A 27,354-nucleotide genomic window follows, 5' to 3' on the forward strand; every position below is an offset into this window, starting at 1 on the left:
CCTCTTCTTATACCCCTCCAAGTCTTTGTCTCTCTTTGTTCCAGTGGGGGGATTCCCCTGCTCAAACTGGTTCCTGGGTGTGCTCTGCTCTGGAGCACCTGGTTCCTTTCAGAGTGAGGGGCAGGGTCGTTAGACGCTCAGCAGGAGGTGGAGCCTTCTTTGTGCCAGCAGAGGCAGAGTCCTCAGCCTGGCCAGCAGGGGGTAGAGCCAGCTTTGTGCTGGCAGGGGCAGCCCTATTCAAACCCAGGGACTACTCCTCCCACCCATCTAAAGCAGATCTCCCTATTCACCCTGCTGCTGACTCATCCAGGCTCCTGGAGCCACCTGGCCCATCACATGACACCAGTCAGCCAACCAGCACACAGGCACACAGGTAGGTTAAACAGGAGAATAGCTACTTTCTACAAAGTGCTATTCTCACACAGTGAATTTAAAAACCATCTTGCTAAAAAGATGTAGAATTAAATTCTGAACACAGAGATACCAAACTTGGATTTTCCATCTTGACCTTATGGGAAGATAGGCATGTAAACAGCTTCCCCATTCTATCCTATGGGCAAGATAGCCTCTCAGCAGTGAAAAACGAAAATGGCTGTAATTCACTACCAGGGCATGTTACACACCTCAGTACATGTCCTACCTTTCAGATACACTGCACCCAGCCTGGGGGGTTACCTAGGGCCACCATAGGGATGCCTGACATGTACAGAAAGGGAAGGATAAGGCCTGGTCAGTGGGTGCACTGGCTAGGTCGACATGGCAGTCCTGCACTGCACATAGGCACTGCAAGCAGGCCTAAGACATCATTTTAGCGCTACTCCTGTGGGTGGCACAATCAGTGCTGCAGCCCACTAGTAGCATTTGAATCACCAGCCCTGGCACATGCAGTGCACTTTACTAGGGGCTAACAGGTGAAACAAATATACCAATCATGGATAACCAATCAATATAACAATTTACCAAGGGAGCACTTGCACTTTGACACTGATCAGCAGTGGCAAAGTGCCCAAAGCATCTAAACCAGCAAAAACGAAATCCAGCATAGCATCAAAAATACAGGAGGTAGAGGCAAAAAGTCAGGGGTAACCACGCCAAAGATGCCAGGTCTAACACCTAGGTAGCTACACAGCCTTTTACCTACATTTGTCCTACCTTGTTCTGCATAACGGTTCTAGCACCAACCTTGTAACCAGTTATCTGCTGAATAAATGTCGATCGGTTACCTTGAAACTAGCCTAATTTATTATGCATGAGGATTCTTAGAAAAGTCCCTGCACGTGATGTACCTAACAGCATGAACATACTCTGTGTAAAAGTCTTGGTCATCGTAATCCTAGGGCAAAATAACAACTTTGCATAATCGCAGGTATTGTTCAATGCTCATTTGCATAATCATACTCACAACATATCGATTATGTAAGGAACCCCGAGGCTATCTCTATGGTATAAAAGACCCATACCACCACTAGCTAGGCAGAGGAGAAGCTTCCACGCTGACACTAGACACTGAGTTCAGCCTGCAGAAGCTCCAGAATGCAGTTTTCTGACATCCCTTGTGGGGTGTCCAACTCGAGACCAAGACGGGGTCCTTCATTCTCTCCCATCTGGTAATGAGGTTGGCTCTTTCCTAGGGGATTCTTGGCTTTACACCCACATACATGCTAGGTACACTTCGGTAGGGTTTGCATCTTAGGAGTACACTTAATTACGTTCATGTAGCTATGTGTCTGGATATATTCACTGTTTTAGCTCCATGGTAGAATTCTACCTTTTATTTACTCTGTTGGTGCTTGTAATCCTATACATCGGTTTCTGTCTAATGATTGTCGCAGCAAATGTATTATACTAGAATGACGCTGGTTCAATAAATGCTTATTGAAAATGTCTTCATTGTTTATTCTGTGTATCTCTTTGATATTAAGTGAACACTATTGACTGAGCGAAAAATACTGTACTCTTTCCATGATCCCTGAAGGCTCAAGGGTTGACATGTTTGATAGTTGCCAGAAACTATTCGTTCCTTGGTAAGGTTAGGGGGCTTATGGTGGCACTGTGAGCTAGCTAGTCTAAAGGCTAACATATCCTTTGGGGGTGGCTGGAATCAGTCTGGACACCAGTTCCGTGGTATATGTTGTCTAAATGTGCAGGTCCAATGTATTATTAGGAACTACACAACATTAAAAGCTTCTTTACTGGAGTAACTGTGAAACTTGCTTCTTTGAATCAAACTGTTAGACAAGTCACAAAGCACCAAGTGGACTCCCTAGGGTTGCTGTCTTGAATAGAAGAGAAAAAGAATAAAATAAAAGCACAACAGAAAACATATGCAGATAGCTCGGCTGGGGAGCTGACACTGCAGTACAATGTCCCTACTCCATCACAAAAGTCAACTAGTCCAAAGCATACCATTAGCAATACCATGATATATAAAACCATTGCAATAACGTTTATGAAGCACAATCTCAGATGGCTGTCATGGAAACTTGGTTACAGCGTCTTCCTGAGCTCAATGGCATAAACTGACTCTCCTGCACCAGATACCCACAAACAGAAAATTAAATAGTGACCCATAGCAGTGCAAATAGTCTGCAACTTACCTCCACAATAGCTGCTGTGGTAGGTATTTGGGAGGTTCTAGAACTAGCCCTATCCATGATTCCTTTCCCCACAAGTGTCCATCATGCCCAGTGCCTTTTTTCCCTTTTTTTAAAAAACTGAAATAATATTGATGCCAGTGCAGATACAATTAACAGTAAGAAAAGGATGAACAAAATAGGAGAAAACTTGTATTCTGTTGCATAGTCCCTGAATTTCTTTATTCATTGACTGAGATCTTTCTGACCTCTTGTCTTTGTAAAATATTGCCACCTTTATTTATTTTTAAATATATGCAATTAGAATGTGTTGTGTGAATAACAATGAAGGGCAATGTACCTTAACATTCACAACTACAGTTTGGTTCACTGATACATTTATTGAATAATTGTGTTCTGGTTTATTGCATTTTGTTTGTAAGAATGTTTCACAAAACCTTTAGTACCCTGATAAAATATTTCTGTAATATGCTACATGAAAACACAGAAGTTAAAGTCTGCTGGCTGTAATGAATTCAGTTAGATTTCACAAAAAAGATGTTATTGCACGTTGAAGACCAATACACCTTAGCTATTTTATAAGTGAAAGTGCTTCTTTATCGATTGGTATGTTTTTGTGTATGTGACTCTGCATCTTATGGCTGAATGTAAGAAAGTCTCAACAACTGAATGAGTGAATAGATGAAAGTATGAGTGAGGACTAGGTGCTTGGATAATTAATGGTTGTGTGAGTGCATAGAGGATTGAATGAATAACTGGATGAGTGTGTGAATTTAGACAGTCTACAAGAGATGTTATTAAAAATGTAAAGGATTACCAATATTATGCCAATGCAAGCTATACACCAGATCTACTGTACAGCAGTATTATTGCATTGTAGATTTGTTTAGAACTGTGTGGTATTGAAGTGTATCGTTTTTTGCGTTGTTGTACACTATTGCTTTGAATATTATTACTATATTACTTGTTTCATCGTATGGAATTCCACTGCATAATTTGTGGCATTGTAAATAATAGCATTGTTCCATTGCACAACAATTGCTTTGCATAACAATGTTGCATTGCAAGGCAATGTATTTTTTAAACAGTGTTGCCTTCACTGCACAATCAGTCATCAACATATCCAGCTAAGAGCAGCAGTAGGGAAGGGCAGCAGGAGACACCTGCCAAAACTAGCAAACTCTACATGTAGCAGAGGTTGCTAAGATGGGGCAGAGACCAAGACCAGAGAAGGACAGACTGAGCGATGGTTGCACCATACACTGTAGACTAATACCGAGTCTGCCCCAGTGATTACTTGTGACCCCTCTACACGTAAGTGAATGAAACAAAACAGATATGGTAAATCGAAGATATGGATTCATACAATAGTACTTACAGCTCCACCCAATTGGGGGTTGTCTACTGGTCTATGTCAATTTTGCATGAAAAATGGTCCCCCAATCTTTCAGTTACCATAATGCTCAGTGGTTGGAGCTTTTCACTGTTTTTTGGTTGGAGAAACACTAAACTGACCTAAATAAACTACTTTAAAAACGTCACTACCTATGCAACAGAAATTTTAGAGGCAGTAAATAAATACATTTGCTTCTTACCGACAACTGTGACATATGCCTGTTGACTGCCAGGAACCACATTGCTGGGAAAAGTGAAGGATATATTTTTCGTCACTGTTTGCGTTGTACTCCCAGATAGCTGAAGCAGCACGGATTCTGTATAAAACTGTTGGATTCCTTCAGCCTGTTAAAGGAACAGATGTGAGCTTGTTCTCATTTTCTAGAACATAATGCATTATATAACCGCATAACAAAACACCCGGAAGCCTTATTCATTTATACAAATTGTTTTGGCTGAATTAATGAACATTTTCACCTAAATGATTCCAATGAATTTACAACTTAAGCTTGATAAGAAAAGAAGATTTGTAGCACAAAATATTACAGAAAAATTCTTTAGTTCTGTAAAGGATTTGACTGCTTCCGGGCATGTATGGATGGAAATTTGTAACCACCAAGCCAAAAGGGCCAGGTAGACTGATTGCAGTAGAAACTACACTCTAAACACATCAGCGTGAAAAAGAGCTGAACAACCAATTTTACAAGTGTCAAAAAAAGGTGGGGAATGGGAGCGGAAAATGCTCCAGTGCCTGTGCTCCAAAACTCTAATCCCTAGGGATGTGTGAGGGCAACAAGAAACAGTCTTGTTGACTCTTCCACTTTTGATCCGTCTAAAATCTACACTCCTTTCTCAGGAACAGTACCACCCCCGAACCAATTTTAAGTACTTCATTCAGTGCCTGATGAGCAAGCATGTATTAAGTGGCAATGGCAGTACCAGCTCACTAAAATTGGATTTCCACCACAGGAACTCGTTTTTAGTCTTCCTTGCTAAATGCTCTCAAAGTTGTTTGTTGTCGATATTATAGGACATGTTTCGGTATTCAACATGGACTGATTAAGCTACTCTTGTTGAAAGTAAAGGATGAAGGCTTGCTTGAGCATTGCATACTTAACAGTCAATTATTCTATTCATAATTAGAAAGTCGACTGTTTCCAACATCAAGACCTAGATCAATGTTTTCTCCCCTTTCCTAATAACCATGGTGCCATCCAACTAATTCATTTTGCTTCAAAACCGGGCATATAGCATGAGTGATAGAGTTACAATAGGTTTAAAGTGAGTTATGTGTCCACTCATGCTGAAAAATAAATATTTCTGACTCATTTTCATATTTTACATTTGTAATTTATTACAACTGAACTTCACACAGCTGCAACACTTTTCTATGTGTTTCTTCCTTGTGACTATATCTTTTTAAAACACTTGCAAAATCTAGCTACCCTATCCAGCCTGAGCGCTGAGATTGATGAATAACTCTGCTCGTCAGTGTAAATGCCAGACCTAGCCAGCTTGGTTTGCTGGCTTGGCACTACTAAAGCATTTGTGTTGCTATGTTGAGAATGCTCAGTGAAGATCGTGGGATCGCAGTGGTATGTGGCTCTTAATGTATCCAGTAAAATGACTAAAGAAACTTTAGAAAGGTGGATTTACTGCCTCTCTACTGTTGAATGAAACTATAGATTCACAATGATATCCTCTGGTCCCACAAAACACATAAAATTTGTAATGCTGACCAGCTCCAAATATCCATGGAGAACTGAAATTGCGAAAGACCCAATGTTGGGTGCCATTGAGCAATTTCTAGACATTGGTGACGCCTCTCACCTTGCCCCTTTTAATCTTTCAGCATCTTCTGACAGTTGATCATAGGCGGCTTAAATATTATCCTTGGAACCGTTCAGAGCTTGCTGACCTCTTTTCTAAGCATGCTAGAACAGCCTGTCGGGTTGGGGAACATCTGTTCTCACCCAGACATAGTCACATGTGCAGACAATTAAGTCTTCCACATTCTTGAAAGGTGTACATGTCCAAAATGCAAGCAACAAATAGCCATAACTTGGGTTTAGTTGGACCTTCACACCCCTGGGTGCTAGTGCGACTGCACCTGAAGGGATAATGATACCTCCAGCCCTATAAAGCAGGCTGTCTCCTCTGCCCACTCCAAGGGGCCATCACCCCTTTGCTTGAGGCCCAAAGCAGGATGGCTGCCCCTTTGTATAAAAAAAGAAGATAAGGGGGAAAAGTCTCATCTTTCACCTTGTGCTGCTTGAACTCATTTACCTGTACACAAGAGTGACCTTGGCCATAATGCTAGCATAATGGTAGCAAGGAAAAAGTAATCCCATCCCCTTTTTGCTAGTGAGAAAGCCAAAACTGGATTGTGGTGTTCTCTTAGAACCCTCGCCCTAGTGCCACTAGGCACTTAAAAAATCAAGCCTCAATTACTCGTCACTTTCCTCAGAGAGTCTCACTGAGGAAGCTGTCTCTGCCCATTTATAAATGTAACAAGCATTATAAGTGTTTAGTTATCCAGCACAATTTCCTTGGTGCAACAACATCAAGTGTTGCAAACTAAACACTTATAAGGTCCCAAAGGCGAGACCTATTGGCTATGCCAATGCTTTTGCCAGGGATAAATTGTTAATCAGTTGGTTACTTGCCAGAATGGTAAGTGCTAAGCCGGTTGAGACCTGCTCATCCAAGCTTTTAGGGCTCCCTAATTAAAGGTGAAAGCATCAAGGTTGGAGTCACAGATAATTTGGTGGTTCATATTTACAAACTTTGTAGCTTATATTTTGACTGCATTGAATCCCATTAATGTAGGGTGTGTTGATGACATGCGCTTCGGTTTGTCTATTATAACAGTTTTTTGCTATTATTCTGTGTGATCTAGATTTTCTCCTAGATAAGTTGTGCAGAGTTCACACATTTACATCTTATGCCCTTAAAATTACTATGTTTGTAGACTTCACACAATATTTCCAAAAGGAGAGATGTCCCCTGAAAAAAACTGTTCATTTTTTATGCTTACCTTGATCACTTTTTTGGGTTGGCATCTTTTCAAGGCATTTTTAGTTGACTAAAATGATATATTCAATGGTTGTACTTACTGGGACTTTCAGCCAATCCTCTTCATCCATTGGTTTGTCATTCACAACTTACCTTCCGCCAACTGCAGCATGGTTAGTGGGTCATCCCACTTGACCCAGTGACTAACTTCTCCTGGGTGATGTAGTTCTGCTCTTCCACTAGAAGCATATCTGCACTTCGGGGCTGTGGACCACTAAAGCAATCTGGGCTTTTTAAGATTCAATTCTGCCTTTAGCCATTTTTTTTAAATACTTTCCTAAGGGCCCAGCAGTGCCTAGAAAATATATTTGCTAAATCCATTACAAAAAACGCATTGACAAAGACGAGGCTGGCAGTCAACACCAGACATTGATTTTTTTTTCTCTTCTTGTTCATGTTATTCTGAAGTAACCAACTTCGTGAAGTTAATTGTCGGCAAGGTTTTTAAAAATAACGAAGTGAACAGGAATACTGCTGCTTTTTTGAGAGGTATGTTGGTGATGGGTGAAGATGGTGAATGAGGCTTGCCAGGCCTTTTATTCCCCCGGGCATTTACCTGCACTGCTTGCGCCCTTGGAGCCCACTTTTGAGAGCTCAATGCCACTCATTGTATCTGCCACTTTTCCCAGCTCCCCGAGGTTAAGTGTGGCAGGCATAGGTAAACTTTGAGAGAGGAAGAGGGAGTTAGAGAGAAATATATCAGAGCAACATTCAAGGTTTAAATCAGAAGCAATCCACGCGTAAAACCACAAACACAAGAATGCCGTTTAGTTAAAAATATTGCTAATATTACAAAGCAACTAATTTGGCATATGCAGGTGGTTCAGCATTGAGGGTGAACTTGCTAAATTCAGGCTGCATGCAGGGCTGGAAATTACTGAGCTATGTAAACTGCATTCTGTGGTGCAATAACAGGCCAGCACATTACTGGTTTAGAGGGATTAGTGCCTCACAGGAAAGGCCGTTCTGTTGCCTTTGCAGCGCCAAACTTGGGACAGGGAGGTGTAATAGATTCGAACAACTGGAACGCGTGAATGACTGACCCGCCTTGACTAGAGGCACTGCCGGTTTTTCACAACTATTAGAACATAGGTGCCGGTCGGCAAACATAATAACTTGACGAGGATCACACTGGTTGGTTAATGATAGTTGGGGGATTTTAAACCGGGCTTACTGAGCCTAAAGTGCGCTATGTACAGTGCCCACCAGTCCATACCTCCTTACTCAACTAGTATGAGACAAGCAAGACAGGCTCATTGTCCGGAAGCTGTACAAGGGTCTAACCGCAACTGAAGATCAGTGCTTTACATTGTGGTCGTTTTTTTAAATTTAATTTACGTAAAAGACAGAAGGGTTGGGCAGTAAATGCTGTTTGCTGAGTAAAGTGGTCACCTTTGCCCTAGTTCGTGAAACTTTCACAAAATTAAGATCTGGGTAAAGGCAAGCGACAGGTGATTGAACGACAGAATGTGTGAAATGATTCTCAAATCCCCAGAAATTCAGGAATATATTAACCCCCTGCTTCAGCTCTCAAAGTACACATTTGGTGGACTTTGAGATGCCTGACGGTGAGGAAAGCAAGCTGCAGTTTGCCAGATCAGCAAACTACTGGAGATGAGTGAGTTGGGGGAGGGCCTGGGGGTGAAATGTGCTGAGGAGCAGGGGGCCATCTCAACATGACGCCTCCTCGCAGGAGCCCCCCTCACGCTACCCCTGGCTGTTACCAGGTGCTCTGCAGCTGCGAGCACGCTTTAACCTCCACTTGATTCACTCTCTGACGTGACTGATTTATTAGGTAATCCTAATTATGAAAAAGTGCCCCTGGCTACTGCAACAAGCAGTAAATTAAAGGAAATTTCGGAAGGGCAGTGTGGCTGAACGCGGGAGGAACCCAAGCGTGATATGCACCGTGGAGAAAGTGTCAGCGCGTTAAAGTGAGGCAGCGTTGCTGTGGACAGAGACGGAAAAGCACATATTGTAGACTATCTTCACAGGGGGAGAAAGTGAAGGCAAAGTCTGAAGCAGCTGCCACTGTGAGGCGCAGATCAAAGTGAAAGTAGAGGCGTGAAGAGAGGCAAGTGCATGCTGCCACATAGAGCATGAACTGAAGCAGGATACGGTGTTCTGCTTGTGAGGGCCCTTGTTTTATGAGTGGGCGCTCCCTAGCTAAGAGACCGGAGCAACTGTCTTTGAGGCGCATATGGAATTGAATGGTAATTGCAGCCGTGTCACGCTGCTTGCGTAGCAGAGAAGGTAAAGGCAAAGAAAGAAGCTATTGTTACAGCGAGGCGCAGATTAAAGCGCAGCATGATTGAAACCGCAGCGTGGCAGAGGAAGTGAGGAGAAGAGGCGCAGATCAAAGTGATGTTTAACTAGCGCAGAGGGCGTAGTTGACTACATACAGAAAGCCTGTTATCATAGTTTTGGCAAATAAAAAAAAAACCACGCATTTAAAAGGCATAACACTACCTTTCCAGAGGAACCCTCGCGCTGAAAGTAAAAAGTAGCAGGGGGAGGGGAGAGAGGAGGGGGCCTGCGCATGATTCCCTTGTGGGAGCAAGTAGGAACCATAGGTTTGTAATTAACACATGCTTTGAAAGCTCGCTTCCACAAGGGAATCGCCAAACGTGCACGCACTGCCATTCAAAGCAATGCAACGGGTGCACGTTTTTGCCTGCAAAGTGTGTCAATATCAAAAGGTCTTTTTCCTAAGCAGCGCATGCGCGCTGCGTAGGCGAGACCTAAAAATGACCACCCCTAAGCCCCTTTCTATGGGCCTGCTCTTTGATGCTAACCAAGGATCTTATTACTTTCCTCTTTCCCCTGGGTCATTACACTTAAGCCCCAGAGGTCTGGTTGATGAAAGCTCTTCTTCAGAATGTGATCTTCAACTCACCTTAAAGGGCATGTGCTTCGTAGTACTATAAATACACAAGTAACCATACCGCACATCTTCAGAGATCGCATTAAAGAAGTGGAACTTCATTACATAAATGACTGCATTTCCAACCAATTAGCTTAACTTCAATTTATATTTCACTTAAGGTTTCTAAATTATTTTATATGCAGGGAACAGAAAGTGAAAAAACAAGACACTTGCAAAATATTTTGATCTTTTTTAACCATGTTTTGTACTCTGGCACTCTGGACAACAGTTGCCATAGATTTATTTAAGCACTTCAAGGGCTGTATGTAAGTGAAGACAGCCTGGAAATGCACCACATTAACAAAGTTGCGCTTCCAGGCCACCTTCATTTACAAGTACTTGTTGAGACATTTAAAATATGCGGCCATGGACCCCCCGGGGGGAAGGCCCACAGTTTGAAGACCTCTGTCTTAAAAGCTGCTATCATGAAACCTACATATACTTAATCTTCAAAAAACAAAAATGCATTATTCTTTCCTGTCAAAGAAATTGCAAATTTAAACATGGGTGATAGATTGAAGGTTTCACCCTTTTGCTTGCTCAGGATGTCACATTCCTAGACTTCTGGCTCTAGTATACTTTTCAAGGATGGCCCCAAATGGAGGAAGATGGAACAGCGCTATCCACCTAGGGGGTTTGAGGATGAACAGAACTGGGTGGAGCGTCAGTGACATGCCATAGGTTGTGTCACAGGCTTGTTACATACCACAATGTGTGCACGGAAATCTCTCGGATGCATTACAGGTGCCATCTGATAGTAAAAGCTAGGAAACGCTGCAGATTTATTGGGCTGCTATTTAAATTCTGGGAATGGCACAAAGTACCAGTGTAGTGCAGTTGAGATCAAGCAGTCACAGAAGGGTGGTATTGTTGTGTGGCTTCTCCCTTCAGTAGAGGAGGAGCACAGCAACGCTTTGGTCGCAGTTGAGGGTCGGGGTCCCATAGGGGGAAAATGCTGCAGACGTGGGATGGGAAGCAGGAGTGGTCACATAGAGATTTGTAAAATGTAGATGGAAGGTTTAAGGAATCATCACCACACACCAGGGACACATAGAAAGTGGCACACACCAAGACTGGAGTGCAACAGAAGTTAGAGGTGGTGAAGACACTGCTGTCATCAGAAGTTACAGGCAAAGAAGATGAATTCTTGATACTGAATCAGGGTAAGGGAGAAGTCAAACAGGGTCTGAGTTTAGAACATAATGCTAATCACTGAAAGAACATGAGCATCCAGCCCCACCAATCACAGAGAATGAAGGTAACCAGGAGAGGGCAGTAAGTTGGCAGAGCGAGGAAAGTGTATAGCCTGCAAATGACCTTGCAGATTTGCAAACATCTATGGGTGTCAAGACCTTGGGCCGAGGATCTACAGAGAATTTGTCAGTTAAGAAGTCCATGGGATGAATTTTGCACATTGTGAGGGACTTGGCCCTGGTGTGTGAACAGGTGCAAAAGCATGGGGTAAGATGTGGGTAAATGGCATGGTCAGATGGCATCCCTCAAGCAGTATCGTACACGGTAGTGATGATAGAGACAAAGGGCCACATGCATCAAAAGAAAAACCGGTCGCAAACGGGCAGATTCTCAGAATCTGCCCCTTTGCGACTGGTATTTTTGCATTTGGGATGCATCACCCCAAATGCAAAAATCGCAATTTAAGTAATCTCTAAATTGTGATTACTCAAATTGCGATTGCATTTAAGGAATCGCAAATTGAGATTCCTTAAATGCAATGCATTGAAATAAAAAATGTAGGGATTTCGCTAATAGGAGTTGCTAATTACCATCAATTTGTACTTGATGGTAATTTTCAAAAACTTTGAAAAATGCAGTAAAGTGCATTTTTCAAAGTTCCATTTTACACACACACATGCCCTTGGGGCATGTGTGTGTGCAACATGTACTAATATGCAGATTTCAGGAGTTCAACAGGGTATCCATTTGGAGCCCTTGCACTCTTGAAATTTGCATGCACAATTTGCGAGTACCTATTGGGTACTCGCAAATTGCAAATGCAATTCCCTAGGGCCATAGGAATGAATGGGAAGATATTTCTTAATTGCAACTCGCAATTTGCGAGTCACAATTAAGGAATGTTCAGAAACCGCTATTTTTTTAACGATTTCTACATGCATAGGCTTTTGCGATTTTAATAATCGCAATTAAGGAATCGCAAAAGCCTATCTTGATGCATGGGCCCCAAAGCTTCTTCCAATGGGCAGAGACTGCAAGATAGGGAATCCAAGGACAAGGGCACATGCCTGAGGTGGAAGACAGTTAATTTGAGAAGGAAGGTATATAAGTGGTGGCTGCAAGAGGATAGAAACACAGCTTGGAAGAAGCGGGCCAGGTAGGTGAAGGAACACAGGGTAGTAGAGATTCTGCCTGTAACAAATGTAGGGGAGGATGGCGGGGCATTTGAGACAAAACTGAGTGTGGAGAGGAGCCATGGAGAAATCCCAGAAGGCTTGGTGGGAATCATGGGAAAAGTACTTGGTAAACAGTGACAAAAAAATTAGCCTTAGCTGTACACAACAAAAATTACCACTATGCTATATAAGTTTGTTTTTAGTTGTATAATTCATAGAAGCACTTTGCACTCAAGCTCATTGGATCAGCAACAGTGAAATACTATAGTGAGGAAAGAAATTGTCCAAAAAAGAACACTTTCTAATGTAATGGAATTTTAATACAGATATTTGGAAGATGACAAAGGAGGAATGGAAGGAAAGAGGAGATCTGCTTACCTTTACTAAGACCACTCCGGTCGCTACATCTGATGCTGCTGACGAGGTAGCTTTCACGGTAAAGGTAATCTCACCCAGCCCCTTTGGTTTTATGGGAAAGAGAACAATTCGTCCTGACTGGCTTGGCACAGATGATTTCCTTAGATTTGGTTCAGCTCCGGCAGTATACGTGCCTGTTATTTCGAAAGAATCACTGAGGTCTAGTGTTACTGTAACCTGCAATGAGAAAGTACAAGCTGCCTTTCAAAACCACTAGAACAAAGTGAGAAACACTCATGTGCTTGCCAACACCACTGTTTCTTACAACTCTGAGCCCTGAACATGCACCAGTAGATCACAAATCCATTAAACCTGAACTTATAACGGGTTCAACTGTTTTAAAAATCAATTAAACCAGAACTTATACCGTGTTCAGCGGTTGTACGTGTTTTTGAGAAGGTTTAGCAAGGGAATGGGATGCACAAGATAGATATGTTCACATATTTGTTAACTATTGGATAAAGTACTCTCTGCTGTACGTTATAAGGATATTGCAAGCCACCGGGGAAATCACGATCATATAAAGGAACGAGGATAATGGTAAACTTCCTTTATAAGCCATTGAAACACCGAAGTCACTAGCTATATCCTTTTAATATACAACAGTGTATTTTAGCTTCTAGAATATATGGCCCAATTTTCCAAAAATATAACTTCCTCATATGAGCAAAGGTTTGCCCTGACACGTTGTCCATAGATGAAATTGTTCCCTGTGTTCATAAACTGCTCCTCACCTTTCCATTTGGTTTGTAGAGAAAACGTATGGGGAAGTGAGGGATCTATAGTTAAATCAAATCTAAATATTTCTATGGCTCTGTATTCGTAGACCCAAGTCAAGTAAGAATGGCCCTTATGGGAGACTGACAAATATATCTACAACATAAGGGTCAAACAAAGTTGTTTACTTGCCTTCACCTTCTTCTGACTGTGTGAGAAGGTGGGGGCAGGAATGCAAGGACAGGATGGAATCTCCCTTCAGAATGATATTACCGGTAGATTAATTTACTCAGGATAGTTATCTCTTAAACAGAGATATTAGGAGCTGTACAAAAAGAATGAGGGATAGGCTAATCCCCAACAGACACATTACAGGGATTGTTTTCTAAAATCATTGTTGCCACAAATTCCTATACAAAACTATATAAAACTTAGTGGTGGCTCCTCCGCTAAGGTAGAGGAGCATCGCCCCACAGCTTTTCAGCAGTGTAAGGAAAAATAAAATAACTTAACGTTATTATCATTTTATTTTTTCCTGTTGCGGGCGCCTCTCTTACTACAACACTCCATATCACAACACACAAATAACCAGAAAGTGCCTTACTTTGCTGCAAAACTGATATGTAAGGCTTTGACATTTTATCAGGACCCTATTAAATACAATGGGGGAGATTTACTAAGCTTTTGCGCCATGTTTGTATCATAAAAGTGATGCGCTACTTTGCGTTACTTTGTGCCATGGGGGAGTACCAAGGGTGATGCATGGGCGTTCCCATGCAACCAACCAAGGTTTCTCACGCTAAATCCAATTTGCTAAAAACAGTAGATTGGGTTTAGCATGAGAAAACAGCGCCCTTTTCAACTAGGTGCAAGAAAGGAGAAATGCTTTTATTTCTCCTTCCTTTTCCGACTTTGTATGCTTGCTGCACTGTGCAGAATGCATACAAAGTGGGAAAACTTTCCTCTGTGTCGAGCATAGTATTTTGTACAGGAATAGTTTGTCTACAAAACCTATACTATACCCTTTGTCTACAAAACCTATGCTGGACTCATGCACACACCCTAGAGCTGCGGCGCTAAGGTGTGTGCATGGCGCACCGCAGCTGTAATCAGCGCTGGCGCAAGGGAAAGGGGAGGAGAGAGCCATATCTTTGAAAATATGGTGGTCCACTGCTCCCTCCCTGTCGCGCAAAGCAGCGCAGCCTCGCGGGGGGCTGCGCTGCTCAACGTTTTGTAAATCTCACCCTATAATTGTTATACTATGGGACGTGGATCACCTGTACCTGCATATACTGTCTTCCACAACTAGTCAATGGTGTACCCACTTGCTTCTAGAAGCTAAATTAATAAAAAGTCTGGAAACTCCCAAATACGGGGCTATTGTGGACAGAGGATTAGCAATTACATGCCATATAGAATCTATAAGAAGGTGCAAACTCCTTTGTCACTTATGACACTAGTCAGTCTTCGATCATGCGATCATATCAGTCCTCAGTCATGCGTTCGCATCCTCCCTATTGTGGATACTCTTCTGGTTGAACGTCTGCAGTTGATGTTCTAAAATTCCCCTCATAACATTAACTAAATGTTGTCTTCTGGAATGAAATTAATCTGACACATCAAAGTTTTAGAGGCTGGAGGAACTTATATCCAGATTCTATGAAAAGTTACTGAATGTGATGACAACAAATGGCTTCTTTTATGTACATCCTGGTATGTAAAACTTAAATTAACTTTGTTTTAAAAAATGCCATGCTTCACCCACTCCAATTACATAATCTTTCTGTAATGAAGGGGAGGAAGGCTTCTCAGTATGCTGTTGCACTGAAGAATGCCTGTCAAAATATAGAGTTGCCTCCATCTCGGTCTTGAACTCCTGCTATGGCATTTGCTTCAGGACTGGCGATCAGCGTTATGCTAAAACTGATGACAAAGCTGAACAAACCTCTTTGCTAGGGAGGAACTTCACATCTGTGGTTGGAGGCAGCCATCTAGCAATTGAGAATGGTGCCTGAGGAAAAAGTCTTAAAGCTATTAAGACTTTTGTTCAAAGTAGCAATTCTATCAGAACAATAGCTGAGAATTAGAAAGTCATTACTTGAGACCAGGGCAATTTGCCAAGCTTGCACCAAAAAATACAACCTCACAGGCTCCATAATAGCACATTTTCTCCATTCCAGTTTTTGCGGGGAAGTTTGAGGAAACATTGAGGCCACAATGCATTTCAATGGCTGCAGTACTCTGCAGTTATGTACTCTTGTCTTGTCCTATGGAAGATCTTTAACCTTAAGAAAAGTTTTCAAGTCCGACAATAGTAACATTCGACAGGGTGTCAGTCAAATACTTGTAGTTATTTCAATTTTTTCTTATTTATCATAAAATAACGCTGAACACAATTTTTTAATTATTTCTTATGGGGTGCCCGTTTCCTTTATAAACTTTGTTCTCATTAGATTTGACTCTTAAACTAAAGTGGCTTGGAACCTGTGAGACACGGACAGCGTAACTCCTCCATTTCTTAGCAATTATTTCCATCATTCGACAAGGCTCTCTACCAATGTATTGTTTATGGATAGTCCTCACTTACAAGTACAATGTAGCGCTAGAGCAACTGAAAAGGAAAGTTAGGAATCCGTATTGAACAGAACATAGTGTTACTCTACCTCCAGTGTCTGTCCAAGTTGGTTGTAAACGACCACTTCAAGAATAAACTCTTCACCTCTCGTTACAGAATAAGGAAGATTCAGAGAAATATAGAATTCCTGGAAAACTTGCAGCTGTAAAGAGAAGAACAGGGCAGAGCGTTTACTTTAAAGACGAAAATGTCACTGCTCAGTCACCCATCTACTTGTTTTTGACAGAGAGAAGCAGTTCATTTTACGCTGCATAGTTTTCAGCGTTGGTGTATTTGCTAAAAAGCTGTGCAGAACTTTGTTAACAGATTTAAACTACTGAAAACCAACATGTTTACTCTGTCCAAGGTAAGTAATGCATTTGATTTAATGTTTTGTCATGAACAGGCGCCTACCAATACTGCATAGAGCTCTTTCAAAGGTTAAAGTGTCAGATCTAAAAATAAAATAGTAAATGTGCACTCAAGACACTGCTGCTACAGATGGTTGCATATTTACTACTTTCTGCAAATTCACAAACATTGGCAGTAGTGCGCTTGGAACTTTGCGCTACTCGCAAGTTTCAAGGCATATAAAGAGCAAGGCGATGAGATATTTTATACGTTGCTATCTCCTCAACGCATGCACCTTATAACTGCATATTCACCCTCATGGGGAAAACGTTTTCCCTGCAGAGAAACCCTTTTCCTAAGCCTGCATACATTTTGCGGCTGTTCCGATACATCCCCCCTTGAAAGCAGGGCGGGACTGGGCACACAAACCAGCCCTGGCAATACAGCTGGTCCGGCCCCGGGAAGAGGAAGGGAATTAGGTGCTAGTGAGAGGCATTTCTGTGCCGCTTTAGCACTGCTGACCCTTTTGTTACAGGGGGTCAATATTGAAGCACTGCTGAAAAACCATCCCCCACCGATCGAAAATCGCCCCCCACCCTTCTGGCCGCGTGGAAAAAGCCCGGTGCCTTATACGGCCACTCCTGCCCTGCTTGAAGGGGAAATACTTCAGACATTTACTGGAGCAAATCACAGAGTAATATCTAGGGTGAGACAGGGTGAACCAGAGCTTGAGAACCAGAGCGAGACCACTGACCTGGCCAGTGTGACTGCTCTACCCCTGCGCAGCTCCAACACTAAGTACTGTCCCCTGAGATCTGGTGCAGGGTGTTCGAGGCCCAGCTCCACCCACAGGTTCCTGACTGCGCCTCATCCCTGGTGGTCCAGTGAGAGAGCACTCTGCTGTTCTGCTGCTCTGCCTCTCTTGCCTCTTTCCTTTTGTGCCCCTTCGCCTCTTTCCTTTGTTTTGCCCTTCTGTTACCTTTCTCCTTTGCACTTCTCACTCTTACCTTCATTTTCCTTCATTTTCACTTTTCACTTTTCACTTCTCACTCTTTCCTTTGTTTTCCCCCGCCGCTGCTGCCCCCATGGTCCCTCCCCTCCAGTGTGTACTTTTCCGCTCGCACCTCCCACCTGACCCGCCTTCCTCCCCATCCCTACATCATGGCGGCCACTGTGCAGCAAGAAGAGCTAAACCACTGACCTCGTCAGTGTGACTGCTCTCCCCCGTGCAGCTCCACCACTAAGTGCTGCCCCCTGAGGCCCCTGAGCTCTTTTGCAGGGTGTTCGAGGCCCTCCTCCACCTGCAATCTCCTGCCTGCACCTTATCCCTGGTGGTCCAATGGGAGAGTGCTCTGCCTCGCTTGCTTTTTTCCTTTTGTGCCCCTTTTTCTCTTTTCTTTGTTCTGCACTTCTGTCACCTTTCTCCTTTTCACTTCTCGCTCTTTCCTTCATTTTCACTTTTCACTTCTCACTCTTTCTTTCGTTTTCCTCCACCGCAGCTGCCTCCGCGACCCCACTCCCCTCAAGTGTGTCTTTTCCGCTCCCGCCTCCTAGCTGACCCGTCCTCCCCCGATCCCTACTTAATAGTGGGCGCTGCACGGCAAAATGAGCAAGACCACTGACCTGGTCAGTGTGACTGCTCTCCCTTTGGGCAGCTCTACCACTAAGAGTTGCCTCCTGAGGCCCCTGAGCTCTATTGCAGGGTGTTCGAGGCCCTCCTCCACCCGCAGGCTCCTGCCTGCGCCTCATCCTTGGTGGTCCAGTGGGACAGCACTCTGCTCTTCTGCTGCTCTGACTCTGACTCTGCCTCTCTTGCCTTTTTCCTTTTGTGTCTCTTTTCCTCTTTCCTTTGTTCTGTTCTTCTGTCATCTTTCTCCTTTTAACTTCTCACCTTTTCCTTCGTTTTTACTTTTCACTTCTTACTTCTCAGTCTTTCCTTCATTTTCCCCCACAGCTGCTGTTCCTGTGGCCCCTCCCCTCTCCAGTGTGTCCTTCCCGCCTCCATCTTCCAGCTGACCCACACTCCCACAATCCCTACTTAATTGCGGGAGGGGCGCTTCCTAACCGAATGCGTGCCAAAGGCAAACCCATCTGTGCCTGTCCGCGACTCGATCGCAACCAGCGCCAGGGACCTGGGTCCTCTGACCCGCATCCACCACAACTCCAGCACCCTCCATGATCTCAACTCCGGACGCAACAACAACTGCCAGCTCACAGCTGCTGCACTTTCACCCACCTCCGCACCCCAGCAGCATCTCCTAGCCTACCGGACATCATCGCTCACAAACAACTCAACTGCATCCTCCTCAACGTACGTTCCCTACAAATTGAAACACTTTACGCAAATATCCCCCAGAATGAAAGCATTGGGGTCATAAGGAAAATCCTGGATTCAAAGCCAGCACCATGTTCCAAACGGCATTCACTTACGGATCTTTTAGAGATTGCATTAAAGACCAATCACATGGATAACTCCACATACCATCAACAATGCTCAGAAACTTTGATGGGAGCAATTTTTGCACCTAATCTAGATAATCTCTATGTTGGTAACTTTGAGCTTGAGCTCATTAATACCATGAAGAACCCCTTCAATGAAAACATTAAATGCTGGAAGCGCTGTAGAGATGACATCTTCATGATATGGCAAGGCCCAGAAGAGATGCTCCAGCAGTTCATATTATATCTGAACATGTGTCAGCCATTTCTTAAGTTCACCTATGATACGTACAAAGAAAACATGCTTGTCCTAGATCTGAAAATCAAGAACAAAGATAAGGAGTTTATTGTAAGCCTATACTGGAAACCCATGGAACGGAACACACTCTTACAATATGGACGTTTCCACCCCTGGGCTCTGAAAGATGGACTTCCATATGGCCATTTCATTAGACTATAAAGGAAGATTTTTTTCTGTGAGGGTTCTATTCTGAGTGGCAAATTAAGAGAAAGTGGGTAACATAAGAGACTAGTCAAAACCTCTATGAAAAGAGCTTGGTACAGCCCGCGAGAAGAAATACTCAAACCAAAACAAAGGACCCCGTGTAATAAAACCATTTGTGTCACCACTTTCTGTCCACACAGTACCAGAATTGTTAAGATGATCAAACGGCACTGGCCAACCTTGAACACTATGAGTATATTCAAGGAACTATTGAAAGCTATATTGCCTGTCAATATACAACCAATACCAAAGAATTCATACAGGGAGACATAAAGATATCTCTTCAACAACACACAAATTGTGCGCCTTCCAATGCAATTTATTGCATTTGGTGACCATGCAACTTAATATACATTGGACAGACATCTCAACCTGTTAAGGCACGGATTGGACAGCAAAAAGCCGTATCACTCAGCTGATGATTTACGTTGGCAGATCATTGAAAACGAAAGGTTCCCCAAAGAGGCGGAGATTTGTCCTTGATCATACAAAGCACAGATTGCAAATGGATAGACAAGTGCAACTCTATCAGAGAGGGCCTCAAAAGCCTAGAGAAATGGTGAAAGTTTTTCATTCTCAGCTACTAATATTACACACCCACCACATCACAGTATCGGCACACGCTCTAGATCCAATGATGAGACAGAGCCTTTTATGCGTAATTAAATCCATTCTTACCAACAGCAACAAAGAATCCCATTTGGGTTGTACGATGATGAGATCACAAATCGTGTATGTACAAGATGAACAAATGCAAACATGTATATATATTCACTGCCCTGCTCCAATTCTGTTCACAATAATGTCACCATTATGATATGTTGCCTCAACAGACCTTTGACATTGATAAGACAAACAATTGTATTTGTGCAAGATGAACAAATGTAAACATGTACATATACTCACTTACTTGCTTCAATTCTGTTCATGATTATGCCACCATTGTAATGTGCTATACATGATGTGTTGTGTATAAGGTTTTGAGATTCTCACATGCTTCGTAAACTGAAATTGCTAAATGACTACTGTGAATCACCTGAGGAATAACTGTGCAAATGTGCTACCTCAGCAGTTTAACTTTATAATTGACTAACACAATATGGTATGTAATTCATATGACCATTGGTAGTACCATTATGTACTTAGTTAGATATACCCCTACTGGCTACAGTCACATAAAAATGGTTATCCAATACTTATGACCAAAGGGGATGGTCAACTGATATTATTTGTCCTAATTGACACAATATGGTGATCAACAATATTGACGAGCCCCCACCATAACATCAAGGTCACTCTGGACCTATGAAAACGAACCAGCCTCCTCAATGAAATCATAATCTGTTGGGTGTATGGACTGCCAGTGTATATTACTTGTCCTAATTGACCCAATATGGCGACCAACAATGTTGAATAGCCACTATTACAATATCAAAGCCACTTTAGACCTTTTAAAACGAACCGGCCTCCTCAATGAAATCTAATTCTATTGGGTGTGTGGATTTCCAGATTGTGCGGAACGAACCACCGCTACAGGGGAATTAACTGGATATCAGTCTAGCGGCAGCACACTAGACCTGCACATAATAACATGATCTTGATGCAAGTCACTCCCACATGACATTATTACACGTACTTCGACTCCGGAATCTGGAAAGCAAGGCAACCAGTGCACGGAATGCCATTGAGTATAGCGCCTTATCTCCTACTCGCCGATCGAATGAGAATAGATGAGTCTAACACAGTGAGTACTCCTCAGATTACGATGCTGCTAATCCGACCAATTCTTTTTCGGACAAGCCTGATTAATTTCAATTCTTACTCCTTCCTTAGACATCGGGATCAAATTCCTTATGCACCCCCTAATGACGAGCCGTTTGACAATCTGAATCTAATGGTGAGTCGTCGGAAATGATCGAACCCACCCATGCACTAAGGTGTATGTCGATATGATGCAAACACACTAATATCCTGCCATCGCTTATTTATTCTCTTTTAGGCATAACAATCGACAGGGGTCCAGCCTTATTTCCAAAATGCTATTGTACATCCTCGCATGAACATACTCAGAAAATGGTTCACCACAGTTGCTTTATAGGTAAGCCTAACCGGTCAACCAATAGTAGCCCTCATTTCCTATCATTTTTATGACACTGTATTGTATTATTGCAATTTATTTTACAGCAGATATATTCTGCCTTATCGTTATTCCTTTCCCTCCTCTGACTAAACCAACACAAAATAAGAATGTGAGATCAAAAAAGATTATTTTCGAAAATGAGTTCCATGTGAACATTTGTTGCTAACTATAAGTTAATACCCAGTTCACATGGGCATATGGGTCGCTCTTGTTTTTTTAAATACCCTACACAAGCACACTATAGAAATCTGGTACCTCCTCAACACCTACTCGCCCGAGGTTGCCTTCCTTACGGAAATCTGGACCAATGCCAAATCTGCACCTGACATCGCCACCGCCATTCCCAACATATACAAGATCTTGTGCAAGGACCACCCCATCTGTCCAGGAGGAGGAATCGCTGTCGATCACAAAAGCACCCTCCGCATAACTACTCTCCCGGATGACACAATGACCCTCATGGAGCACCTTCACTTCCGGATCCATACCAACCCCAAAATGACTCTCAGCGGAACCCTTATCTACGATTGCCTGGCCCTGCACACCCTTTACAGATGCCATTACTGACCTCATTGCACCCCATGCCCTCCCATCCACAGACTACATCCTATTTGGAGACCTAAACTTCCACCTGGATAACCACGATGACAAACACTGCCTCCCTCCTAGAGAACCTCGACAACATAGGACTGAAACAATTAGTCACTGCTCACACGTACGCAGCAGGACACACACTCGACCCCGTCTTCACCAGAGGAAACAGCTTCTCCTACAGCCACACCACGGACCTCCTCTGGAGAGATCATCACTGCATCCACTTCTCCTTCAAAAAACCCACCATACACAAGCACCCCACTGCCTCTCCTGCAAAAGCTGGAATAAAGTCACCAAAGACCAGCCCACCTCTGCCCTCGTCAGCACCCCACCACAGACTACGTCAGATGCAAACACAGCAGGACGCAACCTCCATCGCTGGATCACAAACTGCGTCGACACACTCAGCTCCCTCAAGAAAACCAATGCAAGACACATCAAGAAAGCATGCTGGTACACCCCTGCACTCCAAGAATCTAGACGCTCCTGCAGATGACTTGAAAAGATATGGCGGAACAACAAAACCCCAGAAACACACACCAACTGCAAAGCAGCCACCACCGCACACCACCAACTCATCAAATTCACAAGGAAGACATCCCTCCAAGACAGAATCCTCACCAACGCACACAACACCAAAGAGCTTTTCTCCGTCACCAAGGAATTCACCAAACCCTGCAGCGAAACAACAGACATCCCACCCCCTCAAGACCTCTGCAACAGACTCAGCACCTTCTTCCATCACAAGATTAAGATGATCTACGACAACTTTGACAACCAAAATCACCTCACCACTCTAGATCCCCCCTCATGCGACGCCACCCAACAGACCATGCTCAAATGGATCCTGCTCACGACAACACTTTGAACACCTTGAAGACCATGAAAAGCATCCACTCTGGAGCACCCTCAGGCCCCTGCTCATGCCACATCTTCCACAGAGCTGCCTCTGCCATCATACCTGAACAACGTCGGACGATCAACTGCTCCTTTGAGACCGCCACCTTGCCCGACGACTGGAAACACGCTGAAGTTAACCTCCTCCTGAAGAAATCCTCCATGGAGCCGACGGACCTCAAGAACTTAAGGCCCATCTCTCTGCTTCCATTCGCAGCCAAGGTCATATAAAAGGCCGTCAATACCCTGCATTCATTGAAGCTAACAACGTCCTGGACCTCTCCCAATACGGATTCCAAAGCAACCACATAACTGATACTGTCCTACTCGCTGCCACTGATGACATCCGCTCTCTTATCGACCATGGCGAATCGGCTGCACTCATCCTAGTGGACCTCTCAGCTGCATTCAACACCTTCTACCACAGCACCCTAAACACCAGACTCCACGACGCCTGCATCCGCGGCAAGACCCTAAATTGGATACGCTCCTTCCTCACTTGCAGAACTCAGCAGGTCAGACTTCCTCCCTACCTCCCGGAACCGACAGAGACCAACTTTAAAGTGGCCCAGGGATCCTCCCTCAGCCCCACCCTCTTCAACGTCTATAAGGCCCCTCTTGCAACCTCGTTTGGAACCACGGGCTCAACATCGTCACTGACACAAACAACACCCAGCTGATTCTCTCCCTCAACAATGAACCCAACATCACCAAACACAACTTCCAAGAAGGGATGAAAGCTGTCACCACCTGGGTGAAGAACAGCTGCCTGAAACTCAACTCAGAAAAGACAGAAGTCCTCATCCTTGGCTTCACTCCCTCCTCATGGAATGACTCCTGGTGGCCCTCCACCCTTGGAAATTCCCCCACCCCGACAGACCACACACGAAACCTCAGCATCATACTAGACCCATTGCTCACAATGAACTGCCAGATCAACGCTGTATCCTCGACCTGCTTCAACACCCTCCGCATGCTTTGAAAGAATTTCAGATGGATCCCAACCAAATCCAGAAAAACTTTCATCACGCACTCATCAACAGCAGACTGGACTACGGCAATGCTCTCTATGCTGGAACCAACAAGAAACTCCTTCGCAAACTCCAGACTGTCCAGAACGCCGCAGCCAGACTGATCCCCGACATCCTCTGTTGCAGTCACATCACCCAACACCTCTGCGATCTCCACTGGCTTCCAGTCGAAAGAAGAATAACCTTCAAACTCCTCACCCACACTTACAAGGACCTTCACAACACCCGACCCGCATACCTAAACAGCCGCCTCTCCTTCTAAGCACCCAAAAGACACCTCTGATCAGTCCAGCTCTGTCTGGCCACCATCCCATGTATCAAAAAGACCAGGATGGGAGGAATGTCCTTCTCCTACATCACAGCCAAAGCCTGGAACACCCTCCACATCCACCAATCTCCCACATTGCCCCAGTTCAGGAAGAACCTCAAGACCTGGCTCTTCGGATGACCCCAGCACTCAACGGAGCCGACTCTTACCCCCCAGCGCCTTGAGACCCTCACGGTTGAGTAGTTGTGCTTTACCAACCCTGATTGATTGATTGATTGATTGATTGATTGATTGTGAATGCTCGCAATATCACAAGTTTTGTAGCTTCCCAAAACTCCCAAGGCACACCATGTCTTTATCTGTTCACTATCCACCCCTTTCATGGGGTTTACTACTGCATGGTTTTAGGAAGTTGCAGCACACAATAAAGCAGTAGTAAATGCATTTACGTCTTCTTAGTATCATTATGGGACTGCCTGGAAGGCATAAAACAAGCCATTTCCAGTCGTCAATTTATGTTTAACATATGTTTAGTATGTAATATGATGTTCCTGGTCTGAAGGGATACTGAGGTGTTACAGAGTATAAATCCAAACATTATACCATGATTGATCATCCAGGTGAAAGAGAAGCAGACAAAGGAGCCTGTTTGTTTCATTGGGAATGGGTCTTGCTCCATATGGGATTGGGCACAAGGCTTGGCAAAAGTCCAGGCCCTGCAGCCATTCCCCACTGCTTATGCCTATAGGCCGTGCACAATAAGTTTTGTACTTAATATGGCCTGATACGGGACTTGACTGAAGGACAGAACATCCACTCAAGCAATGCTGTACATGGTCAAAAGCTAAGCATGGATGGTTATGGCATATGGGGCATGGCGTGGGGCCTGGTCAAAGCCAGAACTTGTCAAAGAACTGTAAACTCAATCTCAGCTGTGCAGGGCAGAAAGCCATGATTAGTGGATTATGCCCAGATGGAGGCTTGGTGTAGAGCCTGGATGAAGGTCAAGCAATGGATACAACCCCCACTGCACATAGCTGCAGCCCATGTACTGTTAATCAAGTGCTTGGCACAGAGCTTCACTGAAGGTGTGGCTATACAGGACTATAATAAATAACAGCATCTAACAATACTGCATGAGTAAATACACATTACTGCATTCTACAGCACGCATTGAAAGAGGAAAAAGCGAGGAGAAATGAAAACATTTCTCCTCGTTGCGCCTCGCTACGCCACCTCTAGGGTGGCGTAGCATTCACACGCATCTCCAGATTTACGATTTCTCGTAAATCTGGAGATGTGGCTAGTTCCATGTGTGTTGCGTGGGAACACCCACAGCAACATCCATGGAACGCCCCTTTAACGCACAGTGCTGAGTGTGAAGGGGCCATATTTATGAGAAGAGGAAAAGTCACGCAGTGTGGCTTTTCCTCTCCCTATAAATATGAAGGAGCCCCCTGCGCCACCAGTACGTCACGAAAAGTGATGTAGTGGTGGCGAGGGGGCTTGTAAATCTGCCCCCATGTGTGCAAATAAACAAACCATTGTGGATGCATAGAGATCTCTTTGATGACGTCAATGGAAGTTTGTATGTTTTGTCATTGATGTCATCTGGGAAGACTCTGTATAGTTGTCTTGCTAGTCAAAACTGCTCCTTATCTTTCCCTTTCTGGAGAGATCAGCAAGAAACTTGAAATTCAGAAACGTAGTAGGATGATTCAAAGGAGTGCCAAATTTCTTGTGGATTAGTCAAATGGTACCAAAGTTATTACAAAACATAAAAGGCTATTTCACATGAAAGTGTCTAAACAATAACTAAACAACTACTTGCCGACTATGTAGTATTTCAACAAATAAAGAAAGAGCAGAAATGTATACATCAAAATTAATTTTATAGTGTAAACAGTCTAGGGTGCCGGAAGCAGAGATGCGGAAGGCGCTACAGCACCTCCAAAATACCAAGCTGGAGTTTAGAAGGTGAATGAGTTATAAAGAGGTCTTTACATTTTGTTTTTATCTTGCCATATTTGACGTGCATTCAGTAACAGAGGTCAAATGTCAGCCATGTCTTCTGAAAATGTGCTGTTTATTCTTTAAACAAGAATATTGGTGTTCTCTTTTCATACCCTGACTGCAAATTGAGAGGATTTTGTAATGATAACCAAATGACAATCTTGCTGAGGTACAGGGAGTGTGAAAGGAGAGGTTGTAGGATTTCCACCGTTTTCTAACATACAACACAATAAAAAGGCTTGTAAATGACCTATACAAATATTTTAAAATATAACAGCAGCGAGGAAAGCAAAAATGAGGCACTTTTTTGTAATTGGAAGTGTAGTGAAAAAAAAGATTTTAATAGGATCAAAACAAATCAATAAACTTTACGTGTGGTGTGCAAATGCTAAATGTTCGCTGAAACCACATTTCCAAACAATGTTTTGAGTTATATTAATTTAGCAGTAAAACCTTATGTCTGATGCTAATTTGGCGGCCATTTAAAGAGGCCACTTTAATGGAAAATGTATTCTCTGTATATGAGAATACCCTAACACACCATGCTTTAGTCATGTATTTGCGTCAATGTGCTCCTACACGTCCCACAGGACACATACTACACCCATATCCCTCTCCTGCTGAATGGTCATTGTGCATTTACCACACTTTTTCCTTATGTGACACTTTGATTTTTCACAATCCTTTGGACTACAGTCAGGGCCACTGGGATTATGTGATTATGCAGCTGTGGGGATTTCTGCAAAAGTAAGGATTTGCCTCATTTGCCACATAATCCATTATCTGCAGCATAATCTGCAGAATTCATCCAAAAAATAGTTTCTAGCCCAAACTGATCAAAAGTTACTAAAACCGCTGCAATGTGTTATCACATAGTGGAGGGCCAGTCACAAAGGTTGACTGGTCGTCTTTCTATTGCTTATTTCTGTATTTGGGTGTCAAAGTGTTATTAATGAGGTAAAACCTTTGCCCAGAAAATGTTAACATGTTTCAAAATGTAAAAAAAAAG

The 27,354-nt window shown here is 43.4% G+C and overlaps 1 protein-coding gene across 1 annotated transcript in view; it reads right to left on the reverse strand.

Moving 5' to 3' along the window:
- Positions 1-27,354, reverse strand: part of LOC146817362 (CD109 antigen-like) — a 469,596-nt gene that overhangs the window by 112,278 nt on the left and 329,964 nt on the right. The window contains exons 20-22 of the mRNA XM_085610954.1: positions 16,157-16,270; positions 12,738-12,953; positions 4,190-4,334 (exon numbers count right to left, since the gene is read on the reverse strand). Coding sequence (XP_085467080.1) covers positions 4,190-4,334; positions 12,738-12,953; positions 16,157-16,270 — 475 coding nt within the window. The remainder of the gene's footprint in view (positions 1-4,189; positions 4,335-12,737; positions 12,954-16,156; positions 16,271-27,354) is intronic.

Source organism: Triturus cristatus, chromosome 6, assembly GCF_964204655.1.
Source record: "Triturus cristatus chromosome 6, aTriCri1.1, whole genome shotgun sequence".
NCBI lineage: Eukaryota > Metazoa > Chordata > Amphibia > Caudata > Salamandridae > Triturus > Triturus cristatus.